Below are 15,274 nucleotides of genomic sequence, written 5' to 3' on the forward strand. Positions count from 1 at the left end.
AACCCAACCTTCCCATTCTATTGCTAACACCAGAATGTTGGAGGAACTTGTAAAGGGTGCTCCCTAACCCACGTTCCCCAAAGAAACGCCGGTAGATACATGTTTTAAATGAAAAACTGCTTTCAGTTATCTATGTTGATATCTTTGTTCTCTTCTTGACCCAGGACTTAGTGTAACTACTATGATTGGCTGATCTGCTAGTATTTTGTTCTCTTATTGTTGTATCTTATCTGTTTACCTTCCATTCTTTTCAGTTGTGCTATGAGCTGTAACAGTACACAGTCGTGTGCACATTTCTATTTAAAAAAGAGTCTGTCTGTTCTATTAGGAAATCAGCTCACACACAGATTTCAGACTGTCAAGCTCTAGCTGCACAAAATGAATTCAGGGATGGAATAAGAATGGGGAGATACTCCTACAATCATGGACCCGCCCGCCAGCTTCCCCTTGTCAGCCCCAGTGTTGCCCCCTCAGCTGGGAAGAGGAGGATGGGGGCAAAGTATATTGAGTTGGTTCCACCTCTCATTGGCTTGGGCTCCCTGTCTTCCACCCCACTAATCCCAAAGAGGAACGCAGCCACTACTGAGAGAGAGATGGGGACAGACTAGAGAGAGCAGGCTCTGCCTTTTGTTGGCTTTGGCTTCACCTCCCCTTGGGCTCCTGGCTTTCCTTCCCACTACTTGGTGACCTTCTGTAACACCTCCCCCCCACCTTGGTCTTCCATAGGGAAAAGCCAAGAGAAGCTGCTGCTCCGTCAGTCTGTCATGAGTGACCAATTGCAGCACCTGCTTCAGCCCAAGCTCTTGAAGTAAGTACAGAAGGGGGCTCCCACAAAACACTCCCCTTTCCCAAAGAAGTGGGACTGGGAGAGCAAAGTATTCTGTGCTGAATCAGGGCCTTTGCTCCATCTAGCCCAGAAGTGTCTTGATTTCCCAATTCTTGTTACCTCTTAGTTGTCTTTATTTGTTCAAAACGTTTGGACAGTTGACTTGTGACTTATGGAGGGGTTACGTTCTGGGGGTATCACATGAAGGTGGAATCCCATATAGCACAAAACAACCCTTTGAAAACCGGGAAATGGCCATTTAAAAACATTGGACAGTGCTTAACTGCTTTTAAGCTCTCCACCTTGCTTCCTGGGCTTTGGCTGTCGTGAGTTCCTGCGAGATCCCTCAATAGTCTCCCAGAGCCTGGCAAGCAAATCTGAGAGCTTAAGAGTTCTTTCCGCACCTGGAAAACTGACACAGAAAGAGCTTTTCAGTTCTCTGCCTTCTGTGTATTTAATTTGTGCAATTTTAGATTTGTAAAGTTGAAATCACACAGGTTAAATGTGGCTAATTTGTGAGTCATCTATACCTTGCCATTCCTCATAGTTCAGACACAGTGGGGCTGTGCTTTCGTCTGTGACAAAAATAGCATTTGCTTCGTGAATATTCACAGCACTTTGAGGCTGATGCTTATTTCTTTGTAGCAACACAAAACCCCAAGGTTTCTAGGTTAAAAATGAATTTTCCTTATCCGAGACACTCCTTAGCTTTGACCTGTGTGCAAAGGAACTGAATTTGAACTTGACATGAGTTTTAGGGCGTGGTTGAGAGATACAGAGTTTTGTGTCCAGATTTTCTAGTATTGTTCCCAGTGCATTCGTTGCATGCTTCTTTTTACACATATGTGAATGTCTCTTAAATGTTTTGGAAATGTTTCTGACCAGGCTTGACTATCTGAATGAGAAGCGGGATAAATTGGAGGATGAGATGGGGAGGCAGATTTTGTGGAAGCAGATCCAGGAAACAACACAGGAAATAGAAGATATAAAGTAAGAAGCCTGCTAATTATTATTTTCATAATTATTTATATCCTGTCTTTTCCCCAGACGGCTTACATAAATTAAAATGACACAGGCAAAATACTGAAAACGAAAAACGTATGAAATATATTTGTCAAGACGCAATTGAATTGTGATAGAAATAAAACAATACAAAAAAAAACAAATTTCTTAAAACACAAACAGTAAAAATAGCACAGCATTATTTAAAAGCCCTTCCATTTTTTAAAAAACAAAAAACCAACAGTCAGTTAGCAAAGGCCTGTCAGAATATCTTCACCTGCTAGCAGGAAAACAAGAAGGAGGGATGTTGTCTATTTTCTCTAGGAAAATTATTAAATTATTAAATTTATCAAGGGACATTATTAAATTTGTTTATGTTACCTGCCTTCCATTTTATGAGGCCTGCTGAAATTCTCTAGATGGCACTGACCCTAAATGTCTCCCTGTGCCTAAGCATGCTGTTTGTTGAAGCAGAAAAACTGGCAAAATATACAAGGGTTAAGTATTATTCTTTTAATGAGTCAACACCTTTAGTAGCACCATCACCTGTGCCCCAGACTTATGCCAATGAGTGATTGGTTGTGACTGTAGCACACTGTGATCATCCCTAAACCTAACTAGATACCATTATTATTATGTAAGAATTCTGCCTCTGTATTTAGCTAGGTTGCAGATCTTGTCTAGTTTCTCTAGGAAGGGAGCTGTTCCAAAGCCTGGGAACAGCTGCCATAAATACGGCCCACTTCTGCGGCTCCACCAAGTGGGAAGTTGGGCCTGTGAGGGTGCCAGAACTGAGAGTTAAGGTCCCATCTTGCAGCGCTCAGTGAGAGAGCAAGAGGGTAGTAGCACAGCTCACCCTGCTCCCTTGGGTGCTGGTTTCTCCCCTAAATGTCACTTCTGTCTCTTGCGGAGTCTAGCCAATTGCCGGAGGGATCTTTGTTGGGGAACAGGTTGGATGAGCACGACTGGGAGAAGATCGCCAACATAAATGTGAGTCGTTGTGGGCAGGGGTGAGGTGGGCTCCCCTTCATTGCTTAAAAATGGTTTGTGATGGGGCAGCTATGGAAGGAGGGTGGCCCCTTGCGCTTCATGTGGCCTGTGGCCTTTTTATTCGTGGTGCAGGCTGTGCGGTCCCTTTTACTCTTCCGCATCTCCCTAGTTTGAAGGAACCCGCAATGCGAAGGAGTTGAGGAAGTACTGGCAGAACTTCGAGCACCCCAGCATCAGCAAGAGGGAGTGGAATGAGGAGGAGGTCGAAAAGATGAAGGAAATTGCCACCAGGCACAACTGCCAGGACTGGGAAGCCATCGCCCTGGAGTTGGGGGTGAGGCCCATGGATCAGGCTCTTGACTAGGGGTGGGAAGGAGTCTGGGAAAGGCACTGATGCTGCTGTGTGAATATTATTCATTGTTATTTATTTAGAGCAGTGGTTCCCAAACATTTTAAGGCCCCATCCCCTTGGTTCCACAAACACATCCCCAGTGCTCCCAACCCTACCCTTGTAAAAAGCATTAGAGTGGTAGCTCGGGTTAAGAACTTAATTCATTCTGGAGGTCCGTTCTTAACCTGAAACTGTTCTTAACCTGAGGTACCACTTTAGCTAATGGGGCCTCTGGCTGCCGCCGTGCCGCCACTGGAGCACAATTTCTGTTCTCATCCTGAAGCAAAGTTCTTAACCCAAGGTACTATTTCTGGGTTTGTAAGCTGAAGTGCCTGTAACCTGAGGTACACTGTATTCAGAATAGTGTTGTGCTATGCCTACTCAAAGGGACGCAGGTGGCGCTGTGGGTAAAACCTCAGTGCCTAGGACTTGCCGATCGTATGGTCGGTGGTTCGAATCCCCGCAGCGGGGTGAGCTCCCGTCGTTCGGTCCCAGCTCCTGCCCACCTAGCAGTTCGAAAGCACCCTTAAGTGCAAGTAGATAAATAGGTACCGCTTTATAGCGGGAAGGTAAACGGCGTTTCCGTGTGCTGCGCTGGTGCTGGCTCGCCAGAGCAGCTTCGTCACGCTGGCCATGTGACCCGGAAGTGTCTGCGGACAGCGCTGGCTCCCGGCCTCTTAAGTGAGATGGGCGCACAACCCCAGAGTCAGTCACGACTGGCCCGTACGGGCAGGGGTACCTTTACCTTTATGCCTACTTAGGAATAATACACAATAAAACTCAAAACAGTCCTAGTTAAATGCACATTCATTTAAAATCCAGTTAAAACTATTCAGTTTAATTAATTCAAGAAAACTAATGCAGTTGACCCAGTGGTGCTAGTCTGCTGTCCCCTTGCCTATTAGTGCCCTCCTGTGGAATCCTATCCCCCCCCACCCCCAAGGCATTAAGACAATGCCTGCAGATAGGGAATAGATCAATGATCAAAGAACTAATCTTAGAACGGAATCGATGGCCTTTAGAAATTAAGTGGGGAGGTTAGCAGTTACTAAAAGTTTGAGTTAAGTAACCTTTTTAAGGTTGGTGCCTGGCAATTTTGTGAGGGGAAGGCATTCCACAAGTGGAAGAGCACCCCTAGTTCTATGTTGATGCTTGGCCTATTTTCCTGCAGTGCCCTCTTAATGTGCTTTTTGCACCTGACTCTCCCTGAGAAGGCCAACTTGGGGAACTCTTAACATAGACAGCTGCTCCACCTGTGCCTCCTCTTCCCCCTCACACTTTTGCTTCCTCTCCTCACCCCTCCTCTTTGCTTTCCTGTACTCTCCAGACACAGCGCACAGCTTTCCAATGCCTGCAGAAGTTCCAGGCCTCCAACAAGGAATTCAAGAAGAGTGAGTGGAGCCCAGAAGAGGACCAGATACTCCTGCAGCTGGTCCAAGAAATGAGGGTTGGGAAGCACATTCCATACCGGAAAAGTAAGTAGTGTCCCTGGGGGAAAGACCCTCCTCCTCACAATGCCAGTACCCCCCCTTCTTTCATAGCTTTCCTTGTCAAGACTGTAGCCTAGCTGTTCCTTGATGAGGATAGCCTGACTGCTGTAGTCCATGCGTTTGTAACCTTGAGGAAGGACTACTTCAGTGTATTCTGTGTGGGGCTGCCTTTAGTTCTGGCTTGGAAGTTCCAGCTGGGGCATAATGCTGTGACTAGACTGAAGACAGGAGCTTCTGGCTGAGAACATGGAACACCCTTGTTAAAACAGCTGCATTGGCTGCCCATCTCCTACCAAGCCAAGTTCAATGACCTTGTATTACTTTGCAAAACCCTGAACAGCTTAGGTCCAGTGTACCTCTGGGATCACTTGAACGCTTATGATATCCCAGTTTGAACACTGAGATCCACTGGAGCATTGTTGGCTGCTCCCCAAGTTGATGAGGCTCGATTGATGACAATGAGAAACCAATGAGACACCCTCTTCTATCTATTTACAGTTGCCTATTATATGGAGGGCAGGGACTCCGCCCAGCTGATCTATAGGTGGACCAAGAGAGTGGACCCCAACTTGAAGCGAGGAGCCTGGACTCCAGAGGAAGATGCTGTAAGGCCCTTTCCTGTTGCCTTTGGGGGTGGGGATTAGTGTAAGCCTGATAAGCTGATATTTGGTCCATATAGCTCAATATTGCCCACACTGACTGGCAGCAGCAACGACTCTCCTAATAGTTCAGTCAGGGAGCTGCTTCCTAGCCCTACTTGGAAATGGAACCTGGGACCTTCTGCATGCCAGTCAGGTGCTCTGTCACTGAACTATAGCCGTTTCCCTTTAACATAAAGTTAGATACTAGTCCTCAAGGTTCTGAACAAAGGACTAAATTAAATAGGAATATATGGGAAAGTGCTTTATACTGAGATGGATGAGAGAGATATACTGATGGGTCTTCAGAGACAGCAAATACTATATATCCTTCAAATTTATTGGAGAAATGTTAAATTAAATATCCTCTCCACAAGCATTCCTGTATGGAAGGTGGAGCAAAAGCATTTTCTGTCTCATTCAGAAAGGGAGCCTAGTCTCACTGAGATTGGGTAGGTAAGGCTTTCTGACCGAGCAACATCATCTAGCATCACTATGGGATTTCAGTAGGTTGTTTCCATTGCTGAGCTACTACTAATTGATAATAACAAGTGTACAAGGTCTTTGTATTTTAGACTATTGTATGGGCTCAAGTCCAGTGATAACAGAGCAGGTGATACTGGAAACAATATGGGAAACACTTTCCTAAAAAAGGTAGACTGACTTAGAGCCCTGCCAGGCATGGAAAGAGCAGCTTTCCTCTCCACAGATAGGCATTGACACTTCCAGCACTGTTGTCTGCCTCCTTGCCCTAGGTCATCCCACCACTCACATTGCGAACTGTGGCTCTAACCACTACACCACCACTACCTCTCTCCAGCATAGAAGAGAGACATTAGTGCTTATTTAGACTACGCATCTAATGCATTTCTGTGTTTTTCAATGCAAGTTGCTCAAATACCTTTTAGGTAGCAAGCGACCACTAAGCTTAATAAATAATAATAAATGTCATGTGAAGAATCAGCTTTTGTGTGTCCCCACTCCCGCAGGTGCTGCTGAAGGCTGTTGCTAAATACGGAGCACAGGACTGGTACAAGATTCGGATGGAGGTTCCCGGCAGGAATGATATCCAGTGCCGAGACAGGTCAGTGTCCCCTTCCCTCACATGGAAGATGGAGCAAGCTTGTTTCTGCTGCTCCAGAGGGTAGGGTTCAGACTGCCAGATTGATTGACTGAGTTGAGGTGCAGTGGCCTGAGGACAGAAGGAGTGTAACACTCTGCAACATCTTTTTTTTCTTGCCCCCCCCCCCAATTGCTGCAGGTATTTGCATGCCCTGCACTGTGACATCAAGAAGGGCAAATGGAGTGAGGAGGAGGAAATGAAGCTCATCGAGCTGACTGAGAAATATGGTGTGGGTAAGGCGGCTCTTCCTTGCAGGGAGTTGGACTAGATGACCCTTAGGTGTAACTTCCAGCTCCACAATTCTATGATTCTATTACCTTGGAAAGTGGCAGACTCTTTTTCCTTGGGTAATTTTAAAACTTGGGGCACAGAAATTGTAGTTCCTGGGATTTCATGGCTAGTGTGCAATCTAAATAATAGTCAAGTCATGTAAACTTTATTGGCATCACATAGGAAATTCAGAATACATTCAGAATAAATAGGCCAGTGCGATCTCGTCACTATTTCAACAGTACAGTCATTTGCCAAAGGGAAGAAGAGGTGAGCAATCTCTTTCATCTCTGTGGGTCTCCAGCAAGTGCAGGATCCTGTAGCGTACTTTGGTGACAAAAAAATCAAATAGAGGAACTTAGCTATTGTCTTGGTCAGCTCCTGGTCTCTCCCCTGTAATAAGAAGTGTATAACCTCTGTCTCTGTAAATTCTCCTAACCTCTACTTTAAGGCCTTTGATTTTGTTATCAGTCCACTCGCCGAACCCCGATTTCTTAGATGGCCTGTGCAAGTGAGAATGGGGCAGTTCGGTTATTAGGATGCCCATAAGCTCCTCAAACCAAGCGACCCTAGCTACAGGAGAAAGTTCACCACTCCCTACCGAGATCAAATAAGTCACGCGATCAGAATACACCATGATTTGGAAAGATGATAGAGTATGCTTGTTAACTCGAATCCTTATGTACTGAGGACATGGTACCTGGAGGAGTGGATTGATTAAATTTTATGGCACTCTCGATGGAAGGACAAATTTACATTGAAGGGAGAGATGGTCACTAAGCATAGGATCGCCTATGTGGAACTCAATCACATGGGGCAGCAATTTAGTGGGGACCAGAATATAGTCTACCACACTATTTCCTTGTGGGGAAAGGAAGGTAAAGTTCCCAGAGCCTTCCCAATCTGGCAGCCCATTGAGCCACACCAAGGCTCTGGTGGTAGACAGCTTGGTGAGCCATAGGCCCGCCAGGTTGATTTCTAAGTCCCGTGATTCTCGTTCCCACAAGCAGAAGCCAGGAAGAGCCGTAGAGTCCAAGATCTCCCAAGCTTTTGTATATACTTCCCTCCTTTGGCCTAGGCGGGCATTAACATCCCCTGTCAGGACAATAGGGGCAAATGGTGCCCAAATTCTTGAGCACGTGTGCAAGGAGATCCCATTGATGATTCTTGTCTATGACAGTATAGGTGGGAGGAATATACACATTGACCAGTAACATGACCTGGCTTTCCAGCTCTATCTTTGTTGCTAAAAGTTTGCAATTTGCATAGCCAAGAGAATGTGTTCACATTTTATATGGGGAGCCACCAGGGTTAGCAAGCCACCCGAGAGCCTGCCTTTGTAGTGGAGTTTGACTGCCGGAACTTCAAAGGCGTTATAGCCAGCAAAGTCAATGTGCTGTGTTGACCAAGTTTCTTGTAGACAAACTCTATCCTGCTCTCTTATTAACTTAACAAAGTCAGGATAGCATAACTTTGAGGACCATCCTGCCACATTCCACGATAGCAACTTCAGGGAAGAATGTAGCACTGGGTTCCCCACCTTGGCACAAGTGGGTGTCATTAGATTGGCTATCACTAGGGGCCCCGGGCGGAACCTGTAGCAATTCCTTTAGTGCCTCAGAGGCACCAGTTGTTAGATCATGGTCCCTAGTCTTGGCACTTCTTGAACTGTCTGCTGTCAACTCCTTGTTCGAAGTCAAGTAGCCAATTTTGGGGGCAGGATCGCTAGGACAGAGCATCGATGGGAATGTGTGTCCCAGAAATCATTCCCGGGAGTTCTTCTTCTGTTGAGGTGTCCTCTAGTGCCGGCATAGCCAAGTCAGCATTTGCGGGGCAAGATGAAGGTTGAGGAACTAAAATATTAACTTCTTGCAGATGGGCTTTGAGGCAGTCCTGGAACACAGGTGGGAGAATAGGTTGCTTAACAGTTTGTGATTCATCCGGCAAGTTTGGCATTGTGTTATCTATCAGGAAGGTTTCTGGTTGGTCCTTGGCTGGGGGCAATCGCAGCTCAGCGCTCGGGGTGACCGGCTTCCCAGTGTGCATCTCCTGATTGAGTTCAGACAATCCCCAGACATCTGTGTAGTTTCTGATCTTGCTTGCTCCTCCTACATAACTGTGAGAAAGTCTGTTCTGTGGGCAGAGGTGATGATGAAATATAGAGTCATACATGTTGATTCAGCATGTAGTTGGATCCAGTCCCTTGGTCTGCAAACGCCTTTCTTGGTTGGGTGAGTCTCTTACCGGGGATTCCTCCTGTAGAAAGGCCAGTATCTCCTCTTTCCCAGACCTATCATTATTCGTATTCCTGCTGCCCACATTAGCAGGTTCATGGGGGTTTGTCCTAGGCTTGTTGAGTTCACGCCTCTGAATAATAGTAACAATAGTTGTGCTGCACTATTGTCATTCTACATGTCCCGTCAGCCTGCTTTATTGGTGGTTTTAAAGCATCAGTTGGATGGCCATCTGTCAGGGATGCTTTAGTTGTGATTCCTGCATTGCAGGGGGTTGGACTACATGATCCTTGGGAACCATTCCAACTCTACACTCCTAAGATTCTAAGATATACCAGATGCTGGAATCCTTTAGTCCTCTGGATGTTGCTTGGCCACAACTCTCATCAGTCCTAGCAAGCATGGCCTATGACCAGGGAGGAGGAGACGAGTTGTAGTTCAGCAACACCAACAACTCCCCAGTGCAGGTGTTTTATGGTGGGTGAAATAGCTGACTTGCTTCTTCTTCTTCCTAAAGGTCACTGGGCAAAGATAGCATCAGAGTTGCCCCATCGTTCAGGGACTCAGTGCCTGAGCAAGTGGAAAGTTTTGCTGGGCTATCGGGTAAGTTCAACTTCTAGGGTCCTTTCGGGATTTAGAAGTGCTCCCATAAATATGAAAACATATAAGCAGAGTCATCTGCATAAGGTCAATGGCAGTCATCCAGCCCAGCATCCAGTCCTCACAGGGGCCAGCCAGATGTCCCCATGGGAAACCCCCAAGCAGAACCTGAGTGAAATAGCAACTCTCTGACTGTTGTTCCCCATTGTCCAGTATTCAGAGGTACTGTACAGTGTCCCTGAGCATGAAGGTTCTGCTGTCATGACAGGCCACCTTAAGAAAAGCTTGGCTGCTGGATAAGGCCAAAGGGGGACCATCTTGGCCCATCATCCTGTCTTGAAGGTGGCCACCCAAATATCCCAATGGAAGGCCACAAGCAGGACCTGAGCACAGCAGCACTGCTCTCCCCACATGGGATCCCCAGGAACTGTTATTTAGAGGCATTTACTCTTCCAACAAGGGAGGTAGAACTTTCTCTGCAGTTTTCAAGGATAGCCCCACATAGAGCTCATTTCAGTCAGTTTGCCCACACCTCTAGGTTACCAAGGCAGGGCGGGGAAAGGGTGCAGTCAGCTTGGAGGAAACTGCCTTATTCTGATGATGTCTTTGGACCATCTAGCTCAGTATTGTTGATGCTGACTGGCAGCAGGGGCTCCCCAGGGTTCCAGTCATAGAGATCCTTCCTGGGACCTTTTGCATGCAAAGCAGATAAAAAAATTATATTTTTTTTAAAAAATATTTATTCCCCACCCATCTGGCTGGGTTTCCCTAGTCACTCTGGACAGCTTACTGCACATAAAATGCTCTACCACTGAGCTTTAGCCCTTCCCTGAAATAATAAAATACGGTATTCAGAAGCAATACTCCCTCTGACCATAGAGGCAGAGCATAGCCAAAGTGGCTAGTGGCACTGATAGCTTTTTTCTTCCGTGAATTTCTCCAATCCTCCTTTGAAGCTGTCTATGTTGGGGGCCATCACTGTCTCCTGTTGGAGTTTAGTTAACTGTGCTCTGTATGCGGGACTCTACTCCATGAATTTATCTAAAGCTATGTGTGCCATGTATGCTGCATGGCCAATTAAGAAAGATAATCGCCCAATAAGATCAAAACCATCACAGTTGATTGCATATTTATTCAAAATCAGATTGAACCCATCTTGTTTAATTATTCCTGCAAAATATATGAATTTGATCCAGGGGAACCAGCTTTTAAAGTCTGATACCTGTTACTTCCACCTCCAGCACCCCCTGCACCTTCTTGCCTCTTAGCTCCCCCCTATGATATCTCACTGCCCTCTGTGGAAACCATCGCTCTAACCACTATGCCACCAACGCCTCTTGAAATGTGAACGACCATTGCAGCTGTTCTTGCGATTAATCTGAGGTTGCTCTTTTTTCTGTCTCTTGTTTCCAGAAGAAGAGGCGGAAGCCAAAGCAGGAGGGCTGCACCCACCGAAAGCCCCGGCAGCCCAGCCTCTGCTTGTCCAGCAGCGAAGATTCTGATCTAGAGCTGTCCCTGGAGGAGGAAGAGGAGGAGAGTGTGGAGGAGAAGGCAACCAGGACCCACAAGGCCATGGCTGGTGGGCACTGGGAGGTGCCCAGCATTGACCTCTGGGTACCTACCAGGAAGGGCATATCATCAGAGAACCTGGCCTCTGTCACACTGCTGTCCAAGGGCTTCAACGTAGACCAGAAGCATGGGATGTTCCCCAGGGTCCTGAAGGCGGGGGAGGAGGAAGAGCAGCCCCAGAAGGCAGAGGCTTCTCCCCCTGCCACTGCTTCTCCCAGTGATTTGCCCCCTGCCCTGATTGGAGCAAAGGAGAGCTTGGTGGCAGAAGGCAGCAAGGTACGTAGGGAAGGGGCCCTGGCTCAGAGGCAGAGCATCTGGCCCAGGTTTCTGTTTCTTCAGAACCAGGATCTTACTTTAGTTTTAGGGGAAAGGCTATATCTGGCAAGTGTCTGCTTTGCGTGTAGGTTCAGTACCCAATGGTAGGGCTGGGGGAAACCCCTGCCTGAAGCCCTGGAGAGCAATTGCTGCTGGTCAGTGTTGAAAAAACTGATCTTGGTGGACATATTCCGTCTGACTCAGTCCAAGGCAGATTCCTATATTTCTGTTCAATTCAGCCCATCCTTCAGAACCTTGAGGATTGTTATAGTCTTTATGCTGAGAGGAAGGGCTGCACTTCAGTGCTTAGAGGATGCTCCCTACCTGTAACCCCTGGAGAGCCGCTGCTAGTCAGTGTAGAGACAGTGCTGAACCAAAGAGACTCAAGGGTTTGACTCCGTAGAAAGCAGCTTCCTTTGTTCCTCAGAGCCACGAGGATTAGAAACTTACTTCATGTTAAAGAGAAACGACCAGCTTTGTATGTATATGAATCAAAGTTCCTTCTGCATCTGTTCATTGCTTAAGAAAAGGCAGAGGGAGAAACTTCTTTCCAGTACCTCGTCCTGTATGGAATCAAACCCAGACATGTAAATGAGCTGGCTTCCCCTCCTGTGGCAAATTCCCTGCTATCAGGCAGGGAAAAGCTTTCTGCAGCTGGTCCATTTCTCCATTTCTTCCAGGCCCACAAGATCAGTTTTTGTGCTCATGTTATTATTTTCCTACAGAGAGGAGGGGATCTTGTCCCTCCCACTCACTCCACTAGGTAGGAATATGCAGGTTCTGAGCTGCACTTGCCCTGTAGTGGGAAGGTGGCCCCTCCAGTTCCCAGATTGCCTTGCTCCCAATGCAGGTCAGGTGACAGGCCTCTGCTGTCATTCAGATTTTCCTGAGGAGATTTTTCTTCATGGAGAGTCACTCTTTATCAATACTAGGAAATCAGAGAAGTGACTTGTAAGAGAAAAGAGGCACAGACTTCTGCCTTCACCAAGAGTTCTGCAATTGGATTTGGCAGATTGCAGTGGCTTAGAGGGTGCATTGCTAAGTGTTATGAGGGTCAAAAAGGAATTCCATATCTATAAAAGGTGCCTGGAGGTTCTAGTCCTCATTAAAATATCCAATTATGTATTATTATTTTCTCTGTTATAACTGTATTCCAGAGTGGGTGGTACCAAGTATCCCGTGTAAGATTTTGGGCTATTTTCTGCTGAGTTGTAATGACAATTTGAGCTACCAACATCATATATAAGACCAATTCTTTTGAAAATATAAAGATTTTCTGTCTAGGACTTTCTTTCCCTTAAATGAAAATAGATTGGGATCTGTGTTTGGCTGATGGGTGTTGATGGGTGTTTCTCCTTCCTGTTTTGTTTGCAGAATCCCAGGAGGATGAAGGACTCCTGGAGGGTGTCTTTGGCTTATGTGAAATGTGTGTTGAGGAGAAACAGCTATGAGTTGCAGCGGAGAAACGTAAGTCTCCCTCCCATGGTTCAGAAGCTCCTCCTGGCTCTCTTAGGTTTAGGATAAGGAACTTCCCTTGAGAGACAGTGTAGTGTAGTGTAGGGACAAGGGTTCAAATCCCCCCATTCAGCCATGAAGCTCACAAGGTGACCTTGGGTCACAGTCATAGCCTCTCAACCTATCTCTCAGAGAACTAGGACCTAGGAGAGACCAGGTTCAAATTCCACTCCGCTTTCACACTGACTGGGTCACAGTCACTGCCTTTCAGCCTAACCTATCTCACAGAGTTGTTGTGGAGGAGGGGGACAGAACCATGTATGCCACCTTGAGCTCCTTGGGGGCAAAGTTGGGATATAAATGCAGTAGATTAGATAGATAGATCCCCATACTTTTCTTGCCAACATGTCTGATGATATTTAGAGGCATTCAGTTCAGATTGGCTGTTGAGCTTCAGAGTTAAGCTGGCATGATGGGGCAGTGGGCTTCATACCTTCCCCCATGTGAGCATGTTGTTGTTTTTAAAAATATGTTCAAATATCTTTTAGCGAGGCCTGCTTAGTTGGATGAGTTTGTTTCATTTCCATTTCCAGCAAGATATCCTTTTGCTTTCAAGGCAGGTTTCAACAGTTTTAAACATACTGTATTCCAGAGTTTATTTATTTAATTTATAACCTACTGTTTCTCCCTAAGGAGCTCAAGGTGGCATACATGGTTCTGCCTCCCTCTTTTCTTTTCTTTTTAATATTTACAATTAAAGCAGCTTAAAGAGAACACCTCACTGGGCAAGCAACAGCAAGAGGAACACACATCAGGCTGGTACAATAAAATTAGAAGACTGAACATACTTTTGTCCATGTTTTTCCTTATTGGCATATGTAATCATACCAGACCTCTCTGCAAATTTATCCTTTTTACTTGGTGACCTGGAAGTGCGTAGTTTGTTGATCAGCTTTTATAGTAAAGCCACTTCCCAAACTTTTGAATGCCAAAGTATTGGCTCCTTTCAGGTCTCTCTAGAAATGAGCCGTTGTGGCCCTAGTGGACCTGACTATCCTTCGGGCAGAGGACAGGATTTACTCCTCTCTATCTCTTTCCACAGCAAGAAATCAACAGGAAGAAGCGTTTTGCCTTCACATCCCAAACATGTCTTGCAAAAAACTTGGCACTGGCCAGCAGAGAAGGAGGCCAGCCCCAGAAGGGACAGAAGGATGGGATGTTGAAGACCACCCTTTTCCGACGGCTGATGATGGCCGTGATTCCCTGGGCTGGGAGCCTGGTCCAGGACTGGGCCCAGCGCCTCAAGACAGAAGCTGCTCATAGGTCTAAAGGTCCGACCACCAGCAACTTCTGAGCAGATTCTTCTTCTTCTGTATTTGATTGAAGTGTGTGTGTGTGTGCACAAGTGAATGTTGAATACATGATGGTTAAGCCCTTTCTTGGGAAAGCTTAACTTCACGCACATAGCAAAACATTTCAGATCAAGGGGACAGAGTGACTCCCCTATAATTTGGATGTTGTTGTTTTTTAGAGAAAAGGTATATACAAGGCAACATGATAGAAGTTTATAAAGTGATGCACAGCGTGGAGAAAGTGGAGAGAGAAAAGTTATTCACCCTCTCACAGTGCTAGCACTCAGACATCCAATGAAGCTGAATGTTTGAAGATTGAGGACAGATAAAGTCCTTCTTCATGCAGTGCAGACTTAAACTGTGGAGTTTACTCCCAGATGAGGCAACCTGGATGGCTTTAAAGGATTGGACAGATTCATGGAGGAGAGGGCTTTCGATGGCTACTAGCCAGGGTGGCTGTTCTTTGCCTCCACTGACAGAACAGTGGGCCTTTGAATATCAGGTGCTTGAAGTCACAGGAGCAGAGAGGGCTCCTGTGCTCAACTCCTGCTTGTGGGCTTCCCATAGGGCGGTGTGGGTGGCCATTGTGAGAACAACAGGCTGGACTAGATGGGCCACTGGCCAGGTGCAGCAAGCTCTTATGTTCTTAATTTTTTTTTTTTATCCCTACAGACATAATATTTCAGTTTGAGCAATGAGAAGCATGGCATGAAGAGAGGAGGAGAATATACAAAGTGTTTTTTTCTTTTTGGCTCAAGGTTCTGGTCCTGTTGATGGACTCTCACTTTTTTCTTTCTTTCCAGTGGAATTAATCTCCAAGCAGCTGCAGGCTGCCTGCCTCACAAGCACACCCCTCTTCACCCTCTTCATCCAGGTGTGTGTGTGTGGGGGGGGGGAGTTCTGTGGGAATGATGTGTGTATCACCAGAATTAGTTTAGTGGAGAGTCTGGTAATCAGCTAAGGCTCCTTGACGTGTTTTCTAGACATCTTCAGAGGAAAGACCACTATGGAATGACAGG

The 15,274-nt window shown here is 46.3% G+C and overlaps 1 protein-coding gene across 4 annotated transcripts in view; it reads left to right on the top strand.

Annotated features, from left to right (window-relative positions):
* Positions 1-15,274, top strand: part of SNAPC4 (small nuclear RNA activating complex polypeptide 4) — a 32,816-nt gene that overhangs the window by 10,050 nt on the left and 7,492 nt on the right. For all 4 annotated transcript variants that reach the window (XM_083423396.1, XM_083423395.1, XM_083423394.1 and 1 more), the window contains exons 7-19: positions 727-808; positions 1,712-1,816; positions 2,746-2,818; positions 2,988-3,152; positions 4,537-4,684; positions 5,198-5,304; positions 6,327-6,421; positions 6,599-6,693; positions 9,482-9,567; positions 10,978-11,409; positions 12,823-12,915; positions 14,006-14,234; positions 15,059-15,129. In XM_083423396.1, coding sequence (XP_083279522.1) covers positions 727-808; positions 1,712-1,816; positions 2,746-2,818; positions 2,988-3,152; positions 4,537-4,684; positions 5,198-5,304; positions 6,327-6,421; positions 6,599-6,693; positions 9,482-9,567; positions 10,978-11,409; positions 12,823-12,915; positions 14,006-14,234; positions 15,059-15,129 — 1,781 coding nt within the window. The remainder of the gene's footprint in view (positions 1-726; positions 809-1,711; positions 1,817-2,745; positions 2,819-2,987; positions 3,153-4,536; positions 4,685-5,197; positions 5,305-6,326; positions 6,422-6,598; positions 6,694-9,481; positions 9,568-10,977; positions 11,410-12,822; positions 12,916-14,005; positions 14,235-15,058; positions 15,130-15,274) is intronic.

Source organism: Podarcis tiliguerta (genome assembly GCF_965153285.1).
Source record: "Podarcis tiliguerta genome assembly, chromosome: Z".
Classification (NCBI taxonomy): Eukaryota; Metazoa; Chordata; class Lepidosauria; order Squamata; family Lacertidae; genus Podarcis; species Podarcis tiliguerta.